Genomic DNA, 24,463 nt, shown 5'->3' with positions numbered 1-24,463 from the left:
CAATAACAGAGAGGCAGCTGTACTGCAGGAGGCTAATGGGCCCTTTCTCATGTACATCTGCAGGCTGGACCAGCACCCCAGGCGCTTACACACACAAGAGAGAGCTTTCTGATGGAGGCTTTGCAAGGCATTCACACCGCATTATGCACTTATTGTGACCAGACTGTATCGTGAGAGGACATGCAGGTATAGGCTTAATTCTGTTGGAAAACACCTGCGTGGTGGTTTATGCTAACAGCAGTCACAACATGATTAAATAAGAGATTAAACACAGATAACAATTCTTTGTTTCGTTTTGACTTGCTGAAACACTCTTAAAAAAGTAACACCGTTAGGACCATTAGTTGTAATAAAGGACTATTAGTTATAATGTTATGTTAATGTATTAACTAAGTATGAAACATCTCGTCCATCGTTTAATCATAAGCTCAACATTTACTAATGTATTATTAAAATCCAGAGTTGTGATCGATAGCAGTTAGTTTACATGAATAAAGAACAACTTTTAACTGATGTTCCTCAAGGTAAATAAATACTATATATAGTAAATAAACAAACAATGAACAATACATTAATTACAGTATTTATAAGTGGTGTAACAGATCACGAATCTCACTGTTCGGATCACACAATGGTTTTTAGTCAAAGATCAGACCATTTTTCAGATCAAGGAAAAAAAGGGGGGAGACAAATGTAGACAGTTCTGCACTTTTGGTTTTAACAAACAAAACTTAGAAGCTGTCATTTTACTAAAAATAAAATGAAGAAATAATCAGCTGAATAATAATATAATATGGTTAATCAGTGATTCAAACAGATCACAACCCATGGTTCGGAAGACAAATAGCCCACAGATTAATAATATATATTTTTTTACTGGTAGATTAATCCTAAATAAAGGTCTCTCGCATCATTCAAATCACATGTAAGCATGTAGGCTTTCCTGTAAAATATAAAGATGACTGAAGAAGTTATCCGTAGGTTATTCATAATGTGGTGGGTTTCTTAGGTTATTAAAGGTGTTTTCTGTCACTACTTGTTTAGCCTGCATCCTGCATGTGTTTAATGTAAGCTGCATGACTAATCATTAAAAGATCGGGATCTCTACAACCACACAACATAAGTTATAACTGATGGTGATTTGCATATGTTCATTATCCCTAAGTGATCGAGTCTTTAGTCCTTTGAATTAGTTATGAAGTTACAAACAGTTAAATAACACAGAAGTACTGTGATAACAGATTAGTTTAGATATGATATACACTGTCATATTTGATAACGTTAAAAAAGTTGTGAAAGTTTTAGGCAGCAATTACATTATTTAATTAATAGGTGGCGACAACTAGTCATCAAAATATGCCACTGAATAATTCTTCAAAAATTATCCATCTAGCAATCAAACATGAAGATTTATGAAAAAATAACTGAATCATTTATTAAAAATGAAACTAAAATAAATATGGGTTATACAAATGTTAGATTTCTACATTTTTTCATCAACAGTAGCAGTAATAGTGAATTTTTCACAGTACTGAATTTTTCACAATTTATTTTTATTCGGCTGATTATTTCTTCATTTTGTTTTTAATACAATTACAGGTTCTAAGTTCTGTTAGTTCTGTTAAAACCAAAAGCGTCTTGCAGTGCTGTTTGTGTAATAAATTAAAAGCAAATTACATTTGTCTCCTCCCCTTTTTGGCTAATCCAAAAAATGGCTCGATCCGTGACTCAAAAAACATTATGTGATCTGAAACGTGAGATTCATGATCTGTTACACTACTTACTGTAACAAATACTGTAATAAATGTTCATTGTTTGTTCACGTTACTAAATATATTTAAAAAAAATAATTAATCGAGGCACGATTAATCGAAAAAAGATTGCGATCTCGATTCAAGCCCCTAGACGATCTTAATCCACCATTTCTTTGATTCTGCCAATCATATTTTCAAGGAAAGAAGTATAAAGGCACAAGTCTTCACATTGTTTTATATATGTTGCTCAGTAACGTGGACACCTTTAAATGGTGTTGAAAGAGTCACATACTGTTTTTATAAAATACAATTCACTCAAAAATGTAATTTCTTCATGTCTTTATGTAATGATGTATTCGCGGCCTTTATTAACAGGTAATAAATTTGTAAATGTTCAGTTTGTGGCATAGAGCAATCGTTTGTGAGCCGCAAAGGAAGTATGAACCTCACTTGGCAGTGAAAATATAACCGAAAACGCACACATCAAGGAAGGAAGGAAGGAGCGAACAAAGGAACAAAAATATGAATGAACGGATAAATGAATAAGCGAATTAATGAAGAGAGGAATGGAGGAAGGAACCAATTAAGGAAGGATTCAAGGAAGGGCTGAACAAACTAAGGAGGGAAGGAAGGCATGAATGAGTGAACGAACAAGTGAGCGAATGAACAAACAAATGAATGAAAGCATTCAAGGAAGGACTAAACAAACTAAGGAAGTAAGAAGAGAAGGAAGGAAAGAACGAACCAATGAATGAATGACTGAACAAAGGACCTAATGAAGAAGGGAACAAAAATATGAACAAACTAATGAATGAATAAGTGAATGAATGGAGGAATGAAGGAAGAATTAAAAGAATGAAAGAAGGACCGAACCACAGACTGTAAAATATATGGACGTAGTATCCGTGACGTTACCCATAGGTTTTTGAAGAGCGCAAACGAAGCCACAAGTAGGCGCGGCCAACCGTCGCCATTTTGTTCGCGCGTCATCGCACTCACGGCGGGATCCCAAACAAGGGCAAAGAGGCGGAGAGTGAGCGGAGCTACAGACACCTGCTGGCATTTTGCTTGGACCTGGCTTAGACACACTTTACTTTGGGAAAACGCTTAATACTGTATCACCTGCGACTCGTTTGTATTGTGACCACATGTGCTTGGCTGTACTCTATAATAATAAAGTGTTTAGTCTTTTAAAAACACTGCTGTAACACATTGAGCCGCTAAGTATTATTCTAATGATGTTTTCCTACAGGAGGAAAACGAGAATTACTTCCAAACACTTCAGATATAGTTTGTGTTAGTAAATGCAAGACTATTGATGAAATCTAGCATAACACTGTATAATAACACTTCAGATGACTGTTCTACAGTCCACATCTAATCAATCTGTCAGATTTTGCAGTGCATTGCAGCTCTAAAGAACATTATACATGATAAATGATCTTAAATAAAACAAATGCATTAAAAGAGATGGTATACAAGTATATAACTTTAACGTTCACACAGCATCCCATATCATCTGATAATTGTAGGAAATAATCCAAAAAGGCAACTGAGTGTGTAAAGCCACATAAAACAAAACAAAAATATTATAAATATGCCGAAATCAGTGGCTAATCTGCCGGAGTCAGCTGAGGTGAAGTGACGGCGACAGCGAGACCTAGCTGTCAATCAAGTGGCCACGCCCTTAATTATGCAAACTTAATATAACCTAATATAAAGGAAACTGATGAGTTCTAAAAAAAAATTCACCCCCCTCAGAGTTGTCATGGAGGGTGATATTAGCTTTATGAACCAAAATCGTTCTTTGTACCAGGCTGTAAACACCTTTTTTTCTGCTGTAAAGTTGGCACTCTAACAGTGGGCTCAAATGATAATTGCTCTATTATGGAGCCAGGACTAGCGGAATATCGATGAATTGCAGTTTCAGTTACTTCTGTATTGGCCTCCCGAGGAAGAGCGGGAGGTTGACACTTGGACCAAACAAACAGATAAATGAATTAATGTAGGACAGAACGAACAAACAATGGAAGCAAGGAAGAAAGAAAAGAAGGATGGAAGTAATAATTGAATATACAGTAGGAAGATCACTAAATGCACTACAGAATGTTTAGTTTACACATCCCTGCACAAATCGCATGTAAACACACCAGTTTTTCACAATGTAATACTCACTACTCACTACTCTTGAGTACTTTTGAAAGGTCTACTTTTTACTCATACTTTAAGTAATATTTACAACAGATACTTTTACTCTATTTGCACTACGTTTTTAGGCAAGCAGTACTTTACTTGAGTATGATTTTTCAGTACTTTTTCCACCACTGATTATATATCAACAACATTGTGATTTAAAAAAATAACATTATATTTCAGCTTATATAGGACTATTTTGAGTGCACAAAAACATTGTCATCCAATGGCAAATAGTCAAGTATATTACAGTTTTTTAATGTAATAGGTACTTTTTTTACAGTATGCTAACGTGTGTATTTTACTCCGGAAGCTCTCATATCTCAAGTACATCAGATATGGTGGCACATTGTTGTCAGTTTTTGTGGACTCAATGGATTCTCCCTGTAAGCGACCTACATAACCGTCTTAACTCAGTCTTAGCTCTGAGGACCTGCTCCACTGCCCTTTCCATTAATAAACTTCTAGAACGCTTTGTTGAGTTCATACGGAGTGTGTGTTAATTTGTTAATTATATTTGTTTTACAATTTGATCTATATTTACAGCAAAGTAGATATTTAAAGAAATAAGCATAGGAAACAAATTCAAAGTGAATAAATTCAAAACTTGTGGTTACAACAGTTCAGCACAGCTTGATATACATGCTCACAGTAAAAACTTAAACAAATGATTATTTAATAATTTAGTTGCACATTGATTGTTATTAAAATTACCATATGGTAGAAAAAAACATGGTAGTTGTTAAGGCTGCACAATGTTTACATTTTACATTAAGTTTGATTATTCAATAATGGGGCAGGACAAAATAGCGATATGCATGAGGTGGTGCTTCTCATAATGGTGGATCGAACATATATCAATGTTGCAATTCTATATGCGCTGTTAATAAAAGAAATACATCTTATAACTTTTTAATGCATTTCCCCTCTTCATTTACAAATATTATGCTATATTGTGGATGGTTTTCTTGTGATATATCGCTGACATTGACCTTTATCGTGGGCAAAGTATTATGAAAATATCGTATCATATAGTATTACTGTACCTGAACATCTGACTACTTTTTTTTTGCTCTACCTTATTTATTGTTGCAATTTCTTTGATTCACTCCTCTACAAGATAATTACAATCAAATTTAATCATTTTATTCCAACTAGAGCCATTCAAGTCATCTTCCAAAACTGTATTCATATGGCAATATAAATCGCAGCAAAATAAAATATTGCATGTCAAATGTCAGTGTTTTCCAATATCGTGCAGTAGTTGTAGTATTTTCCCACATGAAAAATACTATAGAGAATATTTTAGTGTGTGTTTGTAAACCATACTATAGTAAAACATTTCAATTAATCTTTTGTGGCAATTTTATAGCTGCTCTGGCAACACAACAACAACAGTATTACCAAATAACCCAATACTGTAGATTTCTACAAATATAGAGTATATTATACCACAATAGACTACCATTTACTGAAGCAAATTCTAAATTATACGACAGTATGTATAAGTTAACTGCAGTTAAAACTAGTATTTTCAGTAGCATTCATAAACAGAGTTGCAAATACCATAATATATTCCGTATAATACACTTTACTAAAGTAATGGCTCAAAATCACTATAGTATTTACAATAAAGTACTAGAGCTTTTGTTTAAAAATGTCAATTGTTTTGTATTAGTTGTAAAATGATTGTACATTTTTGTAAAGGTTCTTGTTGTGTTGAAATCATTATAATGTCATTTTTTTGAATTTTGATTTAGCTTATGCAATGGTGGAGAATTTAATGCAATATAGCCTACAATTGTGAAATTAAGTATTATTACATTATTATTGTCTATAATAATACCCATCTAAACACACAAAGTAAATTGCGAGTGAGATGTTTATGTAACTCTGCATATACAATTAACATTTATTGTACAATGTCCTTTATTTTACAACAGTTTTAGACTTGGGAAATACAATGTAAATTTAGGCTATTTGTGTAATATAATATGTCAATGCACTGGAAATGTATCATCATGCAATTAAAAAACCAATGAAATGCCATATCAAACTAATTCCAATCTATATTTTCCAACTGAACAACAATTTTATTATATTTGTTTATAGTTGCTATGGCAACACAACTATAATAATATGAACAAATTATCCAATATTCTACAAGTATAGGTTATTTTATACTACAATAGACAGTTTGCTGAAGCAAATACTGAAATATACTACAGTATAAACTGCAGCTAATACTAGTATTCTCTGTAGCTTTCATAAGGAGAGAGTTGCAAATACTAATAATATATACAGTACAATGCACTTTACTATAGTATTGATAAAAAAAACATACAGTATTTATCATAAAGTACTAGTGCTTTTGCTAAAATATATATGGGTTGTTTTATATTAGTTGTAAAATTATGGTTAATAAAAAAAATTAAAGTTTCATATTGTGGTAAACTTACCAAAATGTAATTTTTCTAGTGATTTGGTTTATGCAATGTTGGAGGATATAATACAATTCTGAAATAAATCATCTTTAATATTAATTACTGACAATAATATCAATCTAAACGGTTTCTGCCAAGTAATCATTTACTTGCTGTATATAAAAAAAAAACATATCTATTTTACAATGGCTTTAGACGTGTGAAAAAAAATGTAAGCATTATGCTATTTATCTGTACTGTAATAAGTCAATGCACTGCAAATTTATCATTAACCAAATAAATAACCAATCAAACTCCATCACAGTATATCACACTTACTAAAAAATAATCTATATTATCCGACTAAACAACAATTTAATCCTTTCAAAGCACCAAAATAACCTTGCATTCATTAATTTGAACTCTAAATGGTTAGACGTCAACACGTCGCCATTACAGTGAGTTGAGACATACCTGGCTGACAGGAAATATCCAAAGCCTCGCTCAACGTGTCCCATAGAGGTGAGTCAGTGTAAAAACAGCGGCATTATTACCGGCGTTATTACAGTCCTTGGGCATAGAGTACTTGTTTATGAATGTAAAGGGTCATCAGTGTGACAGTGAGCGTTATGGTGTCATGTCTTATGAGGGTTGAAGCGTCAGCAGCATTAGCGACTCGTGTTATTAAGAAGCTCCGGCAACTCTCGCTGGATTTACTCCTCAGTATCAACGCACACACATTACACAGACTGAAAGACACTGTGGAGAAACCTAATAAACATTCGTTTGGCTCCTTATAGTTCGTTTTATAAGTTCAATCACTTTTAAGCTACACATAGGCTATTTGTTACAGGGTTATGTAGCAGTGTATGAAAAATAATATCTTGCTTAAAAATTAAGGGGCAGTTTTAAAGTGTACTGCAATGAGGAAAATATCAGTATTTTAAGAGCAACATTTTTAAATTTCAATTGTGCATTCATTTAGTTATTCATAATCACAATGGTTGCTGAAAATACATTTCCAGCTTGATTTTAATTTGATATTGGTATGTTGAAACTAATTAAACAGCAAAATGTAAATACATTTTACAAAAATGAAAAATACTAGATAGATAGATAGATAGATAGATAGATAGATAGATAGATAGATAGATAGATAGATAGATAGATAGATAGATAGATAGATAGATAGATAGATAGATAGATAGATAGATAGATAGATAGATAGATAGATAGATAGATAGATAGATAGATAGATAGATAAAATAATATAGTGTGGCCTGAAATCAATGTTTATCATAATTTAAAAAGAAAGTGAAAAACAACAGTACATCTTTGAATTAGAAACTTTTGTAACATTAAATGACTTTAAATGAATTATTTTAAAGTGCATCCAGTCTGAATAAAACTATATATTTGGAGTTTGGTGATTAACAGAAATAAAATTTAAAAAGCATGTTTTTAATAGCTTAAACTAATTCTAGATCACCCAAGAATGAAAGACTGTCATAATTCACTCACCTGCACATTACAAACCTCTGAAGGATTGCTGAACACAAAACATACAGTTGAAGTCTGAATTATTAGACCCCTTGTTTATTTTAGTACCCTATTTCTGTTCAACAAAGAGAAGATTTTTTCAACACATTTCTAAACATAATAGTTTTAATAACTCCTTTCTAATAACTGATTTATTTTATCTTTGCCATGATGACAATTAATAACATTTGACTAGATATTTTTCAAGACACTTCTATACAGCTTAAAGTGACATTTAAAGGCTTAACTAGTTTAATTAAGTTAACTAGGCAGGTTAGGGTAATTAGGAAAGTTATTGTATAACGATGATTTGTTCAGTAGGCTATCGAGAAAATAAATAGCTTAAAGGGGCTAATAATTGTATCCTTAAAATAGTGTCTAAAAAATTTAAAACTGTTTTTTATTCTAGCTGAAATAAAACAAATAAGACTTTCTCCAGAAAAAAAAATATAATCAGAAATATTGTGAAAATTTCCTTGCTCAGTTAAATATCATTTTGGAAACATTTAAAAGAGAAAAGAAAAAGAAAAAAAAACAAAGGGCGGCTAATAATTCTGACTTCAACTGTATGTTTTGTGTTCAGCAATCCTTCAGAGGTTTGTAATGTGCAATTGTATGTTGGGTATACTATTATACTACAACACACCTTTTACTGAAGCAAATACTAAACTATACTACAATATTTTTTAATTAACTGAAATTAATACTAACATTCTCTGTAGCATTTATTAACAGTTGCAAATGCCATAATATCTAGAGTATAATTCACATTACTATAGTAATAGTTCAGAATGTGAAAAATGCTAAGCTGATAGTAACCATTGACTTCCATTGCATTTCCCAACCATTAGTCAGTGTTTACTACCACAATACACTACAGTTTACTGAAGCAAAAAGTAAATTACACTACAGAATTTAAGTTAACTGCAGTTAATACAAGTATTATATGTAGCATTCATTAACAGAGTTGCAAATACCATTTTATATATATATATATATATATATATATATATATATATATATATATATATATATATATATATATATATATATATATATATATAAATTAATACGTACGCTCGCACACACAAACAGTATAATACTTTACTATAGAAATGGTTCAAAATCACTATAGTATTTACAATAAAGTACTGCAGTTTGTGTTAAAACAAAGCATTGTGAAAAATGCTAAGCTTATGGAAACCATTGACTTCCATTGCATTTTTCCAACTATTAGAGTCAGTATTTACTATCAACACCTTGGTTAATTGCCTTCAAAATGTAATTTTTTTGTGTGTGTGTCCCTTTACAATTGCACATTAAAAACACATCTGTAAGTGCCCAGCAAACACGCAAACACACACACACACACACACACACACACACACACACACACACACACACACTATATCACATTTGAGTTGTTAACTGATGAAAAAAACCCAACCACTCTCGACTTAGCATGTGATCAACGCATTGTAGCCTCACCGGACACGGGTGCGACAGGTCCTGCTGCTGTAACCATGGGGGCGTCTCTGTAGCTCGGGCCCCTCCGCTGAAGGAGCCTCAGAACTGGCAGCGTATATAGTGCATCCCATTAAATCCCAGATGTCCGATGCAGACTTGCTAAGCAGCGAGAGGAAAAGTGTACTTCCATGCCCTTGCAGGATATCAGAGGAAAAGTCATTGCCTCAGCATCTCCCTGCCTCCATCGCAACCCTCCCCCTTCTCAGAGCAGCGATAATCAGATTTTACATTTACACTCCACAAAAACATCCCCGCATAATCTCCGCCGCTCCATCACTATGCACATAAAAAGACCCTTTTGTTGCACACAAAGACCTTCACATTAGCTCTTACTGTGCGAATACTCTAGTGATTGAGAACAATTACCCTTCCAGGCATTCATATGACTGCCTAACAGAATTAGAGCAATAAGGGAAGTGAATTAAAATGCTAGGAATCTGGAATTTTCATGCATCCAACATATTTCACCGTACGGCATCTGGCATATTTAGAGCAATTCTTTGAGGCCATATTATTGATTTCTAATGCCACCATTAGGGAAATCTTTGAAATAGCAGAACATTGTTTGGATATACCATGGAAATTAATTTGATAAATAGGAATCCTTATATGAATTTGATAAATATGAAAGTGCTTGTACAATCTGTGTTGAATTGGCTGTAAATTGGGTTAATTCATAAATGGGTTTTTAATAAAATCATTTTTAGAAATCATAAAATGGTGTAGAAAGGGAATAAAGTAAACAAATGTGGTAAGAAATCGGTGGCACAGTGGGTGTGAGTGTCCTCTAGTGGTGTAAATTGATCTTACAGTGTTTTTTATTAAAGGGATAGTTCACTCAAAGTTGAAAATTCTACCAAAAGGTTTCAGAACTTTGAGTTTTTTGAACACAAAAGAAGATATTATGAAGAATGATGTAAACATGTAACCATTGACTTCCATAGTTTGAAACATAAATACTATAGAAGTCAATAGTTACAGGTTTTCAACACTCTTCAAAAGTTTCCATTGTGTTTAACAAAAGAGAGAAACTCTGTATCACTTTATTTTGATTAGAGCTGCTCGATTTTGAGAAAAATCATAATCACGATTATTTTGGTCATAATTGTAATCACGATTTTTCAAAACACTTATCAATTGAAGTCAAAATTATTAGCGCCCCTGAGAACTTTTTTTTCAAATAAATATTTCCCAAATGATGTTTAACAGAGCAAGGAATTTTTGCAGCATTTCCTCTAATATTTTTTCTTCTGGTGAACGGCTTATTTATTTATTTATTTTTGGCTAGAATAAAAGCAGGTTTAAATATTTTGAATCCTATTTTAAGGTCAATATTATTAGCCCACTTAAGCAATATATTTTGATTATCTGCAGAAGAAACTGTTATACAATGACTTGCCTAATTACCCTAATTAAGCCTTTGAATCGCACTTTGAATCTGAATGCTTGTAGTTTGAAAAATATCTAGTAAAATATTATGTACTGTCATCATAGCAAGGACAAAAGAAATGATTTATTAGAAATGAGTGATTAAAACTATTATGTTCAGAAATAAGTTGAAAAAAACTTTCCATTAAACAGAAATTGGGGGAAAAGGGCTGCTAATATTCAGGAGGGCTAATAATTCTGACTTTAACTGCATACAGTTATTTTTCACTCTGCAAAGGAAAGAGAAATAAATACAATAGAATAAAAATATGAAACAAACTGTGCTTTAAGCATCTTCACTGTAGTAAAAACACTTTAGCTACAAAATTCTTCAGTCAAGAGCAGTGAGGGATTTTCTCCTTTTGTTTTTTGATTAATAATGATGGAAACAGGCGGCAGGAGGAACATTGTGCGCTGTCACTTAAATGGTTTCTCTTTCGCATGTCTTTTGATTCACAACTCATTTGTTTATTACACAAATGAGTGTTAATATGAATAATCACCAAACACCGTGTTTTGACTTCTATTTGACCATTAAAATGCTCACATTAAGATGACTTTAGATGTGTGCACTCTGCTCATCTCAGTGTGCGAATGAAAACGAATGCTGACCGCATGCTTCTGACTGTGCGTGCACCCAACACACAGAAGCATGCGGTCTTTCGTGCTTTTAAGAGCAACAAATGTGTACAACTGGAAAAGCGGCGGTATATGATGCAATAATCGTTTATCTTGATTAATGCATTTTCATAATCGTTAGAAGCCAAAATCCAAATCAGATTTTCGATTTATTGCACAGCCCTAATTTTGATGGTCCCTTTAATGCATTTTGTTAAATTTCAGTTACATTGCATCTACATGCCAACTTATTCTCAATAGATTATAGGTGGACTGTTAGGTTGGGGTTAGGGTAAAGTCTGGTTTTTACTTCTGCATCGAATGATTGGAGTGACCCACGGCACCAGCCTGGCACATAACCGTGCATTTATACTTCAGCGTGCTGTTTGTGTTGCTCTGCACTTCTGAAACATTAGCTGGCAGTAGGTTGTGTTATGCTCCTTTGTAACAAGTTTCTTCGTGAGTCGTTTGTTTTTATTCTTATATTTTAGTGAAACAGTTTCAAAACTTGAAGTTTAACTCTGAGTTTATTATGTCTGAGAGATTACTGCAAATCCACTACACATCTATACGGATTTACTGTATTCAAAAAGCAATAAATGTAGTTAAACTGACATGCAGTGCTTAATTTGTGAATTGCGAGGTCCTGGAACAGATTAAGGTAAGGGATCCGGCATACCCGAGGATGGCGCACGAAAGTGGGGAGCGGGCTGGGTGGGGGGTGTGGTGGACGACAGTGAAGTGGGTTGAGGAGGGGGATCGGTAAAATTAGGTGCCGGATCCAGATCCGATGTGTTCCAGCATAAATTAAGCCCTGCTGACATGCATAAATAAAGTGTAATATGCTAATTGACGTTTGACAATCTGGTGATATTTAGTGACGTTCCAGGCAGAGCTTAGCGTCTTTTCATTGAAAATAGTTGGCAACATTGGTGAGAACCGGTAGATGTGCAACAACTTCAATCGTACAGTAAGTAGGCCCACACGGAAACTGTGCACGCAGACAGCTGCAGACTTTCAGCCCATCATTGAGTCTATTTATTCAGTTGTGTGTAAATTTATATTTATTTAGCTTTTAAACTAATTTCAGGAATATTACTGACTAATATAAAAATGTTCATACGATTTACTTACAATACAGTTAGTAAAGAAACAATTCTGTGTCTTAGTAGATACAGTATATAGAGATTTATTACATGGGAGACTTGCTTTATTTGCCAAATAAATGGATCTAATAGGATTTGTATTGCAAACATTAAATAAAAGTTAAATGTATCATCTTTTATTCAACATAAAGTTTTTAGTTACAATACACCCAAAATCATTCAGACCAAATCCACATATTTTACAATATTCTGCGCAAAAATCTGTCCGCAGATTCTGTCTGGCGCTAATAAGGTAAATACAAAACATCTGGAGCTCCTTCACAGACTCGACACTTGTAAGCACTCGCTCCATTGGGCTCACGACTCTCAGCACTGCCCACACTAAGCACAGCTACCAAGCTGACCAATCACAGAGCTTGTGCTATGCGTCGTTCCGACACATAGTTTTTTGAAATGTGCGATTTATCGTTGGCGTCAGCTATATTGAGGGCTCTGCGACCGCGTGAAGGCTGCGCCAAAACAACATGCGCGGGCTTGACACAGAAATATAAACTAGCCTTTAGTGTAAGTTAAAATGTACTTGCAAAGTTTCCTAGAGTCAGATAAATGTCTGTTGAAGGAGCAGTATCATATTATGTAGACAGTCTACTAATACTTAAATGAGAAGTAATTAGCATGTAGTCAACATAATGTGCAATAGGCACAATTAAAATAAAGTGTTACCACAAACTCAAACAGGTTTGGAACAAATGAAGAATGAGTAAAAGATCAGAGAATTTACATTTCTGGGTGAACTATCCCTTTAAAAAGACAACAGATGACTAAAATGGAAACAAACAGAGCGAAGCAAGGAAAGATGTGATTGTCTCATAAAAAGATTTATTTTTTTTTGCCTAAATGTACAAAGGCAAGTTACAGTATTGTATAAAAAAAAGAAACGTGGTAATGTACACTTTACATAAGAGAACAGTCCGAGAAAGAACAGGAGGAATTGGGTGATACAGCCAAAAATATTCCAAACAAAGCCATTAAAAAAAATGTAAACATTCTTTAAGTACCAGGGCCTGACACTTGGTGATAATAAATTGTCTTTCGAGAGACGCTTGGGATGAAGCGCGACAGGAAAGGGTTGGTAGTCTGTAGTGAAAATGACGCAAAAGCATGCAAGAGTGCACTGCATCCTCTTTCCAAATCAAATCAAAGTGTGTTGACGGAGCACCATTTAAAACTAAACGCACAGACAACTTTCACGACCTTTACTGAAAATCTTTCATAACTTACAAATAAAAAACCATGATGTGTTCCAAAGAGTTGTCTGAGCATCCCCACGAGCCCTAAAATCAAATGGCATACCGATGAATTCAGACGTGTAATGTAAAAACCCTCTTTCTCTCAGTATTCGGTGTACCATAGTGCTTCACTCCTGTAGTTTGCGTTTTTTGTTGCGACTTTAGGCATGAGAGGGAGCGGATGAGTCAACGTAATCCCCCGAACACCTGTCTGTCCTTCTCGTTCCAACAGAGCCTGTTAAAATCCACCAGCTTGAATCACTTAGTGTGAAAACATGACCCAAAAAAAACAGCATTTTCAGCAGAAAGCAAACTGCCTGAGATCCACTGAGAGCTGCAACCAGTTTTGGATTGAGAGACTCTTCGAAAAGTTTCACAGACATATCGAATGTTTAAAAAAAAAAACAGCAAGCATTGTAACAGCAAGCCAATCAAAAGCTATGGAGGAGAAGAAGAAAAAAAAAAAACACCCTAGTGACAGATTCCCAAACAAAACATCTACGTAATCGGATGGTTTCTTGATTGCAGTTTAAAACAGTCCCTTCTGTACATCATATACAGACATCACATAGTGTGCGCAACCAAGAATATCGACAGCGTTTGGTGCAAACCCGAAGTTTGCGTTGCCTGAGGAGACACTGTTCAAAGTCACATTTCTAGTGCTATAGTATACACCATGCTGAACGACACGTGAAATACACAGAGCATGATGGGCTATAAAAGCATGTTTCGGGGGTCAAACGCTCACTTGGTTTCAGAAAAACACGCTGGAGATTATCACGACACTTTCACGATAAGTGTTCAGGGATAGAGCGGCCCCATGCAAGAACTTCAGAACAATTAGAACAAAACTACTGGGCCTCTGGTGTCACGCACCCCATAACCGCTGTAGCAGAACGGCCACCACGTAAGCGTCTGGCTAAAACAACTTACTATACCTTGCCACGTTAACGAACATCCACTTTTTTTTTTCAAGAACCATAGTAATAAATGGGAAATTCTGTTAGTGATGAGGTCAGGAGGATGTTTGGATTCGAGTTGAAGGATAACCAAGTAAAATCGGAGAAAGGTTCCCTGGAGTAAACGGACCTCCGCCAGTGATGTTTTGGAGAAAAACTGGCAACACAGTGCTTGCTAAAATTAGATTTCGCAATATGAAATGTCTCGCTGAAAGCAGTCGTGAAATTTTTTAAACTGATACAGGATGATTTCTTCGATATGCTAGTTTGATGGTGTGGCTTAGCGTTAGGAAAACTTAGTATGCATCTTAAGCTGAGTGCTATAACTTATCGAATGTACGATTGATCGTTTTTTGCTACACGGAACCAATGATGCTAGAGAAAGGAGTCATATAAAAGGAAAAAATAGCAGTCTTGAGGCATGTGGCAGTGAGAACCGTTTAGGAACCACTGGCAGAAAGACGGAGATATGAGACAATGCTAGATTATTATCCGCAGCTTTCACTTGTGGAGTACAATTCAAAAATCTTTTTGTTGCTGTTGTCGTTTGATTGGTTTTCAAGTGAGGATGCCGACTAAAATAAAAAAAGGGAAACAACTTTAGTTATCTCAGTGTGATAAAACTATTTTCAGTCTTTGTGTTCTTATGTGTCCCCTCGAGTCCTTGCCTCTTGTCTGGCCTCCATCCTGTGTCGGGTGAGCGGAATGACAAGTCCTTTGCTTTTTCGATCATTTCGCACCGGTTCACAGGCTTAGTTCAGTGGCCAGCTGGGCTTTGAGCAGGGCGGGATGGCTTTGAACCTGGTCTCACAGTCTATAGTGGGGTACGAGGTACAGATACTAGGAAAACATCAATCTGCCACACATTCCGGCAGAAGAACTAAAAATATAGAAACACCATTCAACTGATGTCTAAATGAGCTCCATATACTTCCCCATGTGATCCAGTCACATGATTATTTGTAAAGAACGGCGAGACAATCAGGTTTCCCTAAAGGCAGAAAGAAAACACAAGAAACAACTGGTTAGAGAAGGGGTGTTCATACATTTTAGATGCCACACATCTTCAAATATAGATACCTTATGCCCCATTCTCATCTACGAAAGGCATCTTTACAGTTAAGAATTATAATTTAATTTATAGAGTGACAATTGTATATGATTAATAATAAATCAAGTTAATAATTATTTAAAAAATATTAAGTAAACATTTATTTAATTTAAATAAACATATCTATTAATTTATTTTATTTAATTAAAAATGATTTATTTAAATTAATAAATGTATTTATTATTTTATAGCTATTGTGCTATATTTATTATGACCATGCCTTAACCCAGTGGTGCCCAAACTTGGTCCTGGAGGGCTGGTGCCCTGCATATTTGCACTTCGCACTTGAAAAGGCTAATCAAGTTCTTTCTAAGTGTTATTCTTCCAGGTAGGTGTGTTGAAGGAAGTTGGAGCTAAACTGTGCAGGACACTGGCCCTCCAGGACTGAGTTTGGACACCCCTGACTTTAACAGAGAAATCTCCGTCTTCTTAATGCTATACAAAGTTTGTCCACCAGAGGTCAGTATAGGCCTCATTTGCCAAAACGATCCTGGAAAGAACTACTGTCCTCAAAACACTAGCCTTAATCTAGGAGTTCATACCAGTCATAATCCCCTAAAACAGCCTGAGGTCTACAGAATCTTTAAACTGCAAGGCCTCAGAGCAAATGGAACAACAAAAAGCTTTTAAGTTACACATTATATGCTGAAATGGGGACACACCGATGCTATCATTTACAGCAATTTGTGTAATGTACTCTTTGTTTGACCACAATTCAACCCTCTTTATGACATTGCTTGATCTTTGTTTGTCTTACCATTCTCACCTCCGTGCTGGTGGGTACAGGGAAGGGGCTGAGGCTTGCTGACTGGCAACAATCGCTGACGATGAAAGGCCTGCAATTAAGGGAACATTCGGTAAAGATGTTGTTTACTCTCAGCGTTTCCTTGTGGAATTGACATAGTTTTATAGCAGCAATAATTTGTTGCTTTTTTTCCCACCCTAAACACTTCAGATGAAGCATTTAAATTTCATTAAGAAATGCATGGTTAACATTAGCCATCTCCTTACTGAATATATTTTAAATACATTTCATCAGTGTGATACAGAACTTCTATTAACACCATTATTAAAAGAACACCTCTTTCGAAGTGCCCTAGAATTAAACAGTTGACTTTAACTCTTTTTAAATCCATTCAGTTGATCTTCAGGTCTGGTAGAAGCACTTTTAGCTTAGCTTAGCTTAGCATAAATCATTAAATAAGATTAGACAGTTAGCACACAAAAATGTCTTAAGTTTAAAAAAAATTTCTATTTAAAGCTTGACACTTTTGTAGTTGCATCATTTACTTAGACTAAAGAAATTGAAAAGTTGTCATTTTGTAGGCCAATATGTTTAGGAACTCATTTTGGTGTAAAGATCTATGCTATAGCTAAAAGTGTCCTCACCAGATCCGGAGATCAGATGAATAGATCAAAAAAGGGTTAAACTCAACTGTTTAACTCGAGGTGAGTTTTAAAATGAGCCTAATTAAAAAAAACCTTATGAAAAAAAAATCCTTTTAACACAAGGCCAAAATACACTATACACCTACATAAACATATTCTATACCATTAAAAATATATAACAATTCATTTAATCATAGATACTGTTGTCCAACAGATTGTAAGTTTAGCTCAGTGCTAATCTTTTCATTTGAAGTAACTGTGAAAGAGTACTAAACTGCTGACCTGTGGCATAAGACAGATCGTACTGCCCGGCTACAAGGGGATAGCCTAGGTGGTGGTGGGGTGCCATTATGCGTTGGGAGGGAGATGATCGAGGTCTATCGATTTCTCGCTCCCTCTCTCGATCTCTTTCTCTTTCCCGCTCTCGGTCACCTAGTCCTCGCTCCCTTTCATGGGAGGGCTTGTCAGCAACGGTGGGCGATTTGCTCTTGTACTGATTGGCGTGTTGGTGTAATATGTCCAGTGCTTTGGACTCTGAAGCCGACTTGCTGCTGACTGTGGGGCTTGAGCGAGATTTCTCTCCCTCTTCTCCACTGATCATTTTACTGCCATAAGGCGAAAAAGGGTATCCCGCTGGCAGATAGGACCCTAAAGATAAGGAGACCATAGTGTGTTTCTACTGCCATTATGCACTTAAAATGCACATTAAGGCCCCAAACATACTTTATGCAGGTTGCAGGAATGCCAACGCTTTCACTTAATCAAGTTGATTTTGCATTTCATTGTTCCAAAATATGTTAAAAATGTTTTACGAAATGCAAATATGTGTTGTACTCTCAATTTGCCACAAGGGGCAATATAGTGGGCATTGGGTCAACTATGAGAGGTGAAACTGTTGTTAGTAACCTAAATAATAATACTTTAGGCTTAACAGCACTCATACTTTAAAGTAACTTTACTGACATCTTGAGTACAGAGGTTGAGACTGCATACTCAAAATGTGTCTTCCAAGCAATCCAAATTTTGTACTTGCATACAGTATGTTACTGGCCAAACCATACACCAATAATAAAAAGCATGAAGTTCAGGAACAGGTAAACAATGTTCATTTTCATTGATACAAGTCACCATTTAGAGATTGTTGTTTGTCTTACCCGGATAGTTCATCATGGAGGACATGCCTCTGTATCCAGGATGGTTGGGATCATAGCTTTGCCCAAAAGGATATCCATGCATGTAATGCAGGTAGGGTTGGTGCTGTGCCAAAGGGGAGCCGAAAGGTATGTGGGGATTGGGCCGGGGATCTTTCCCTCCACTTCGCTGGTCCTCAATGCTCGGAGGACACGAAACATCAACTACATCTTTATTATCTTCTTTGGAGCTACTGTCTTTCTGCCTAGACCTCTCCTCTTTGCCTTTTCTGTCCCGCTCCCGTTCCCGATCTCGGTCGTCATCTGGTGGTCTCTGACTGTCAGGGTACTGAAACAAAGAAGTAACAGAGATGATAAAACTGATTTCGAGAGATGATAAATCAGTTTAAAACTCTGAAATATGTGATCTTTCATTTAATTTAAATGGTCACAATAACACACAAAGACCAATGAGTCTTGCATTATAAATAAGACTTTAAGTGCACTTGTTTTGGTCCTTTTGAACACCCTCCATTACAACATGAAGGTCTGTAAAAATGAGTAATTTTTCATTTGTGAGTGAATTATCCCTCCAGCATGTTAACTGTACAGGCTTTTACCTTAAGAATCAAATATTTGCCTCACCTGTCTATACCACATGGCTTGCTCCATACCCAGCCTGGCAGACTCCACACTTGCCTTTGAGTCATCCTTTCCATGATGGCCAGCTTCACTGAGCTTCATTTTAAGCCCCTCGGCCTGCTGTGGCTGCAGCTTGGTCTCCTCCCCTTTAGGGATGATGACTGACTTGGCAGCTTCAGAGGAAGTGTCTCTCTGTTTGCCAGGGGCCTGTGGCTTTCCTAGGTCTGAAAGGCTGGGGGCTTTTGTTAGGCCTGGAGGAACAGGCCCCTTCTGTTTCCAGTCCTCCTTTAGAGAGGATTCCCTGTCCTTTAAACCTGAATCTGGCTTCTTTTCAGCAGACCTATGCTGCTCAGCCATAAGTCTCTGCCTTTCCTCATACTGCTGCCTGTAGGTTGGATTAGTGTTCATGAGGTGGTTATGATAAACCTGGTCAGGGTATCCATATTGGGGAACGTAGTACTGGTTGTAGTAAAGTGGCTGCATGTACATATTGGATCGTTGCTGAATGACAGAGGCTTGCTGCTGTTGGTGCGGCTGACTTGAGGCAACCTCAGCTTTGCGCTCATCCTGCATGTCCACTTTCACCTTCTCCTCCACCAATTCTTGCTCCTCTTCCTTCTTTAGTTTCACAGCTTGCCCATCCGGTAGAGGTCCACCTGCAGTGGCACCACCGGGGCTAGGGTGAGAGTAACTGGGAGAGTAGTAGTTGTCATAGCCAGGATAATATGAAGATTCCTTAGAGGATGCCTGAGAGGGAAAGAGTGCTTTCTTGGCACCGTCCCTGCTTGACTGATCTTCTGTCTTGACTTTGACTCCTTCTACCTTGCCTTCACCATCCTCTCCGGCATCAGATATGTCAGAGTATGCAGGGCTGTTTGTTTTCACAGAGGAGCTATCAGCCCCATTCTGGGTGACAACATGCAGGGGAGTGAGAGGCTGTCCACTGCTATCCACACGACTGGCTACCCCAATAGATGGACTGGGAGCATTATCTGTGAAACTGTATATTTTATCTGCCTCTGCTTTCATGCTAGCAAGGCGGCTTTGATGAGGGTCTGAGGAGCCATTGAGATGACCCTCACTCCTGTTTCCTGGGTCAGAGGACTCAGAGTATGGACTTTTCCCCTCTTCAGTTTTCCCACTTTTCCCTGGGAGCTTAGGACTGTCTGCATCCTTGGCCAAATCTTTCTTTTTCTTGTCCTTTTTCTTTTTATCCTTGGAGCTGCTCAAAGCTGGATTAATTGGCGATGAGTCCCCTGGTGCACCTAACTTTGACTGTATGCCTTTCAGTTGGGGACTCTTGGGTATGCCTTGCAGCATATTGGCCATAACAGGAGGGTGGTTGGGGCTTCCACCACTGAATGATGTTGGCTGTAGAGAGTACATCTGCTGAGAAGGGATTGATGGAGCCATGTTCCTGGAGGATTTCATGTTCTTCTGGGACATCTTCTCAGACTTCACATTGCTGTTTGGCTTTTTGGACTTTCTGTCCTCCATTCCATCATTGCTAGCCTCATCCGCAGTGACACAAGGTCCGTCCTCACAAACTTCCATGGATGTGCTGCAAACGTCTGCTTCAGTGTCACCATTCTTTTTCTTTGACTTGGAGCCAAACTTTCCAGGAGAAGGAGATGGACTTTGAGCATCAAATCCTCTTCCTTTAGGTGTGACAGATCTTGCTGGGGAAAGAGAGCCTTTCTGCGTAATCGAAGCTCCATTGCAACTTCCTGGCTCAGGGTGGAGAGAAGATTCTTCCCCATATTCACTGTCTCCATCCATGTCCAACTTAACATCGTCATCATTATGAGCACGAGCTTGATGATACTTCAGCCCATTGATGTGCTTGTACTTCTTGTTACAGTTAGGATGTGGGCAATCAATCAGTACTGGTGAGGGACAGGTACGGTCTAAAGGAGGAGGAAGGGACTCCGTTTTGATGATGGGAATTGGGAGTGCAGAGGAGGTCATTCCACCATTTGAATTTGTGCGCATACGTTTGTTGCCTTTAGAATCCTCTGAGCTGGAGTTGGGCTCCATGTCTGATGCAGGCTTGCTTTTGCGCTTACTGGCTGAGGATGGACTGGCTTTTATGTCTTCTGTGTTGCTGTTGGGTGGAGTTCTGCGCTCAGAGGAGTTTTGGCTTCCACGCCGACCCTTGCTGTTGGAACTTGCTCTTGTCTTGCTGTTGTTGCTGCCCTTGTTATCAGACGAGTTGCTGTTCTCGTTGACTGGGGTGTTGCTATTGGGTCGCATTCTTTTACCACGGCCACGTCCATTTCTCATTTCTAGGTCACTTGTGGGAGATTCACAAAACCTTAATGGAAAATAAGGAAGATAAATGTAATTTGTGTAAATATATTAGACTGTAATATGTAAAGAACATTTTTAGTTAGTCTAAACTGTGAAATAACTAACAGTAAGTGCAGATTTGTTACTGATATCGGAAACTACTAACTACAAAGCCAATACAGAACTACTAACATTTTAACATTTAATTCCACTAATACAGGGGTGGCCAACCCTGTTCCTGGAGAGCCACCTTCCTGCAGATTTCAGTTGCAACCCATATCAAACACACCTGCCTGTAATTATCACGAGGTGTTCAGGTCCTAATTAATTGGTTCAGGTGTGTTTGATATGGGTAGCAACTGAAATCTGCAGGAAGGTAGATCTCCAGGAACAGGATTGGCCACCCCTGCACTAATACATTATTGTGAATAATATAAGGTCACTAATCAACAACAAATAAATAAATCTGAATATTCTAATTATAAATCAATTCATTCTAGACTTATCACCTGATGGTGTCTCTTTTTAATTCTGTACCTCGTGTGTAACGGTTATGTTGAGTTGCACCTGGTTTACTGCTATTCCAGAGGGAGTATGAGAGAGTGGTGTGGGAGGAAAGGAGGAATACTGACAATCAGAAACAAGAACTCAAAACATTTTACATACCTTGGAGGAGCCCAGTCATGACGGGTACAATCCAACAGTGTTCCGACATATGTTTTGTTCCGCCAAGTAACATTGACTACCAGCATTCCTTTAAAAGAATAAAAACAAAAAGGACCCTTAATAATAATTTGGGTTTATCTCTATTCTGTTTAGAGGTTTAATTCAAAGTTACACTATATAGTTATGACAACCTTTGCTGATTGGGAGCACATGTAGCAAGTACGATTGATTTGTCGCGATAGCGTATCTTTCAATGTGGGCCAATTGGTCAGAAGAGAAAGAACGGCTACTGGAGAGAGAAAAGCAGCACAGCAGGTGAGTGAATAATCAGACACAGTCAGTTTTTTCCTTCAATATAGTTTATATAATTAGAAATATGTTATGAGTTTGTGAATTTCTGTCCAATAAGCATAAGTATTTATGTATATATAGGTTCGATTATAAATTATAATAATAAAAAGTAAATAATTTTCTCTTTTTTTCTTTACACAGATGAACGTGAAGTCAATATACAGTTAAAACAAAGTTGTGATCAAGACAGTTGAGAAATTTCAAACACTTGTACAAAATGAAAATAAAAATCTTAGAAAGCTACAACACTGTGTTACCCTTTGTATAAAACAAAGTAAAGAAGGCAATAAATTTGTGATAAAAAATACTCTGTATTCTCAAATATAATAAATAAAAGAAAATAAAGAAATAAATCAATAATAAATATACCAACTCTACTCAAATGCAGGCTATAATTCAATATTCACACTTTTAACTCAATAAATCATTAATGTGCTCAAATAAATCACCTCTCTGTTTAAAGAATCAATACACGGTTCAAATGAATCACCTCCCTGTTCAAGAGATCGCTACTCTGTTAGAATGAATCACCTCACTGTTCAAAGAATCAAAACTCTGTTCAAATGAATCGTTCGCTACTCAAAAGATTCGTTTTGCTGTCCAAAGGATTTGTTTCGCTTTCAGATGATTCGTTCCACCGGTTGCCGTTCACAGTTCAATACCAAGGATTTCGTGAAAGAGAACTGTTGATTCTCTTAGCTCAGTTCCAGTAAAGGTTTTCCGTTGAGGATTTTAGGAAAAGTAAGAAGGAAAAGCGGAAGGTCGCGATGAGTCCGAGTCTCGTTTCTCCAAACAATCAAAATAACTCTCCTACCAGTCCGGTGGCACAAACACACAGTCTAACAGGAGAGTCGGTTCCGTGGGTGGCTCGCCGTAAGTTTCTCCTCGAGTCCAACGTGAATTAGGGACTCATCACAGATGCTTCGACACACACAAAAAACCCAGCCAAGGAAATCACTCAAAATCAAAGCGAAAACCCAGGAAAACTCCAGGTGGCACTCGTGTGCAGATTTCACTCTCATATACAAATGACGCTTTTTCTCTCAATCTTCTCTCACTCCCTTGCAAACACTGAATCACCATAGCAACAGTAAACACAAACTAACAGACAAGCGAGATTTGTTATTGTTTGGAAAGCTGATCTGCTGCTAAAGTGTAAGGCACGATGATGTCATTCTAAAACACTACTCCCTTGAATGCTGTATAATACTCTTTTATAAATTATTTATATAAATAAATAATTTTAATGTATATTATTTAATCGAGTATTCTGCCAGTGTTTTTTCTCATATTTATAAGGGTATTTCTATTTTTTCTATTGCTGTGTACTAACAACTAGTAACCTGGGTTATCCGGGTTACATTCTCCCCGCCTGGAATCTATGCAGGTCCCTCTGCATCTTTTAGGCTGCGTAACGGCAGCAGAAGGGAACATTTTCTGCATTAAAAGAGAGGCTTCTCTGGGGCAATCAGACTCCTCTAAAGATGCAGTGACTGCTGTACTGAGACCTTGTAGTAAGGATTGTATAACCAGAGAAAGAGGATTCCCTAATTGAGAGTACTGTAGCCTTTGTGGTGGCTCACGGTGTCTTTGCGAACGTCTCAATGTATTTCTTTCAACCTGGTCGATCACTGCCTGGCCACTGTGAATATTTCTCTGATCAGCTTCATCATCTATTTCACTCAATATTTCCAGTTCATCTCTCTGTTCCGATAGTTCTTGATCATTTACTACAGGTACGTTTCTTAACATATCTGGTCTAACAGAATCCATTACAGGTGTGTTCTCTCTTTCAGGTTCACTCATGGGACAGTTTTCATCTTCAGGTAAGTAAGGTAAGTTCTCTTGTGGTATCTCTATTGCAGGACAGTCATTGATTTTACTTTTCACGACTCTTGTTTTACTAGAAAGTTCTGCAATCGGCCTGTCTCTTGAAGGCTTAACATGTCTTGGATTGAAGAGGATTCTGCTCTCTACTTTTGGTAAGTGTCTACGTGAGTAGTGATCCATTGAATCATCCTCAGAGTCAGAACTCTCAGTCATAGTATC

The 24,463-nt window shown here is 36.7% G+C and overlaps 2 protein-coding genes across 6 annotated transcripts in view; both read right to left on the bottom strand.

Moving 5' to 3' along the window:
• The window catches only part of gramd2aa (GRAM domain containing 2Aa), an 88,216-nt gene extending 78,622 nt beyond the window's left edge, over positions 1–9,594 (bottom strand). Inside the window, exon 1 of one of the 2 annotated variants that reach the window (XM_005166601.5) lies at positions 9,398–9,594. In XM_005166601.5, the coding sequence (XP_005166658.1) occupies positions 9,398–9,507 (110 nt within the window). In that variant the 5' untranslated portion in view covers positions 9,508–9,594. Of the gene's footprint in view, positions 1–6,844; positions 6,990–9,397 lie in introns of those variants that run through there. The other variant, XM_009303477.3, reaches the window with a different exon arrangement.
• Positions 9,595–13,447: 3,853 nt separating this feature from the next.
• znf609b (zinc finger protein 609b) overlaps positions 13,448–24,463 on the bottom strand; it is a 121,649-nt gene continuing 110,633 nt past the window's right edge. Inside the window, exons 4-9 of one of the 4 annotated variants that reach the window (XM_068222301.1) lie at positions 22,064–22,151; positions 19,112–21,422; positions 18,491–18,815; positions 17,619–17,984; positions 16,714–16,783; positions 13,448–15,827 (exon numbers count right to left, since the gene is read on the bottom strand). In XM_068222301.1, the coding sequence (XP_068078402.1) occupies positions 15,818–15,827; positions 16,714–16,783; positions 17,619–17,984; positions 18,491–18,815; positions 19,112–21,422; positions 22,064–22,151 (3,170 nt within the window). In that variant the 3' untranslated portion in view covers positions 13,448–15,817. Of the gene's footprint in view, positions 15,828–16,704; positions 16,784–17,618; positions 17,985–18,490; positions 18,816–19,111; positions 21,423–22,063; positions 22,152–24,463 lie in introns of all 4 variants that reach the window. The other 3 variants (NM_001030081.2, XM_068222303.1, XM_068222302.2) reach the window with 3 other exon arrangements.

Source organism: Danio rerio, chromosome 7, assembly GCF_049306965.1.
Source record: "Danio rerio strain Tuebingen ecotype United States chromosome 7, GRCz12tu, whole genome shotgun sequence".
Classification (NCBI taxonomy): domain Eukaryota; kingdom Metazoa; phylum Chordata; class Actinopteri; order Cypriniformes; family Danionidae; genus Danio; species Danio rerio.
This window is presented reverse-complemented; position numbering and strand designations above follow the sequence as displayed.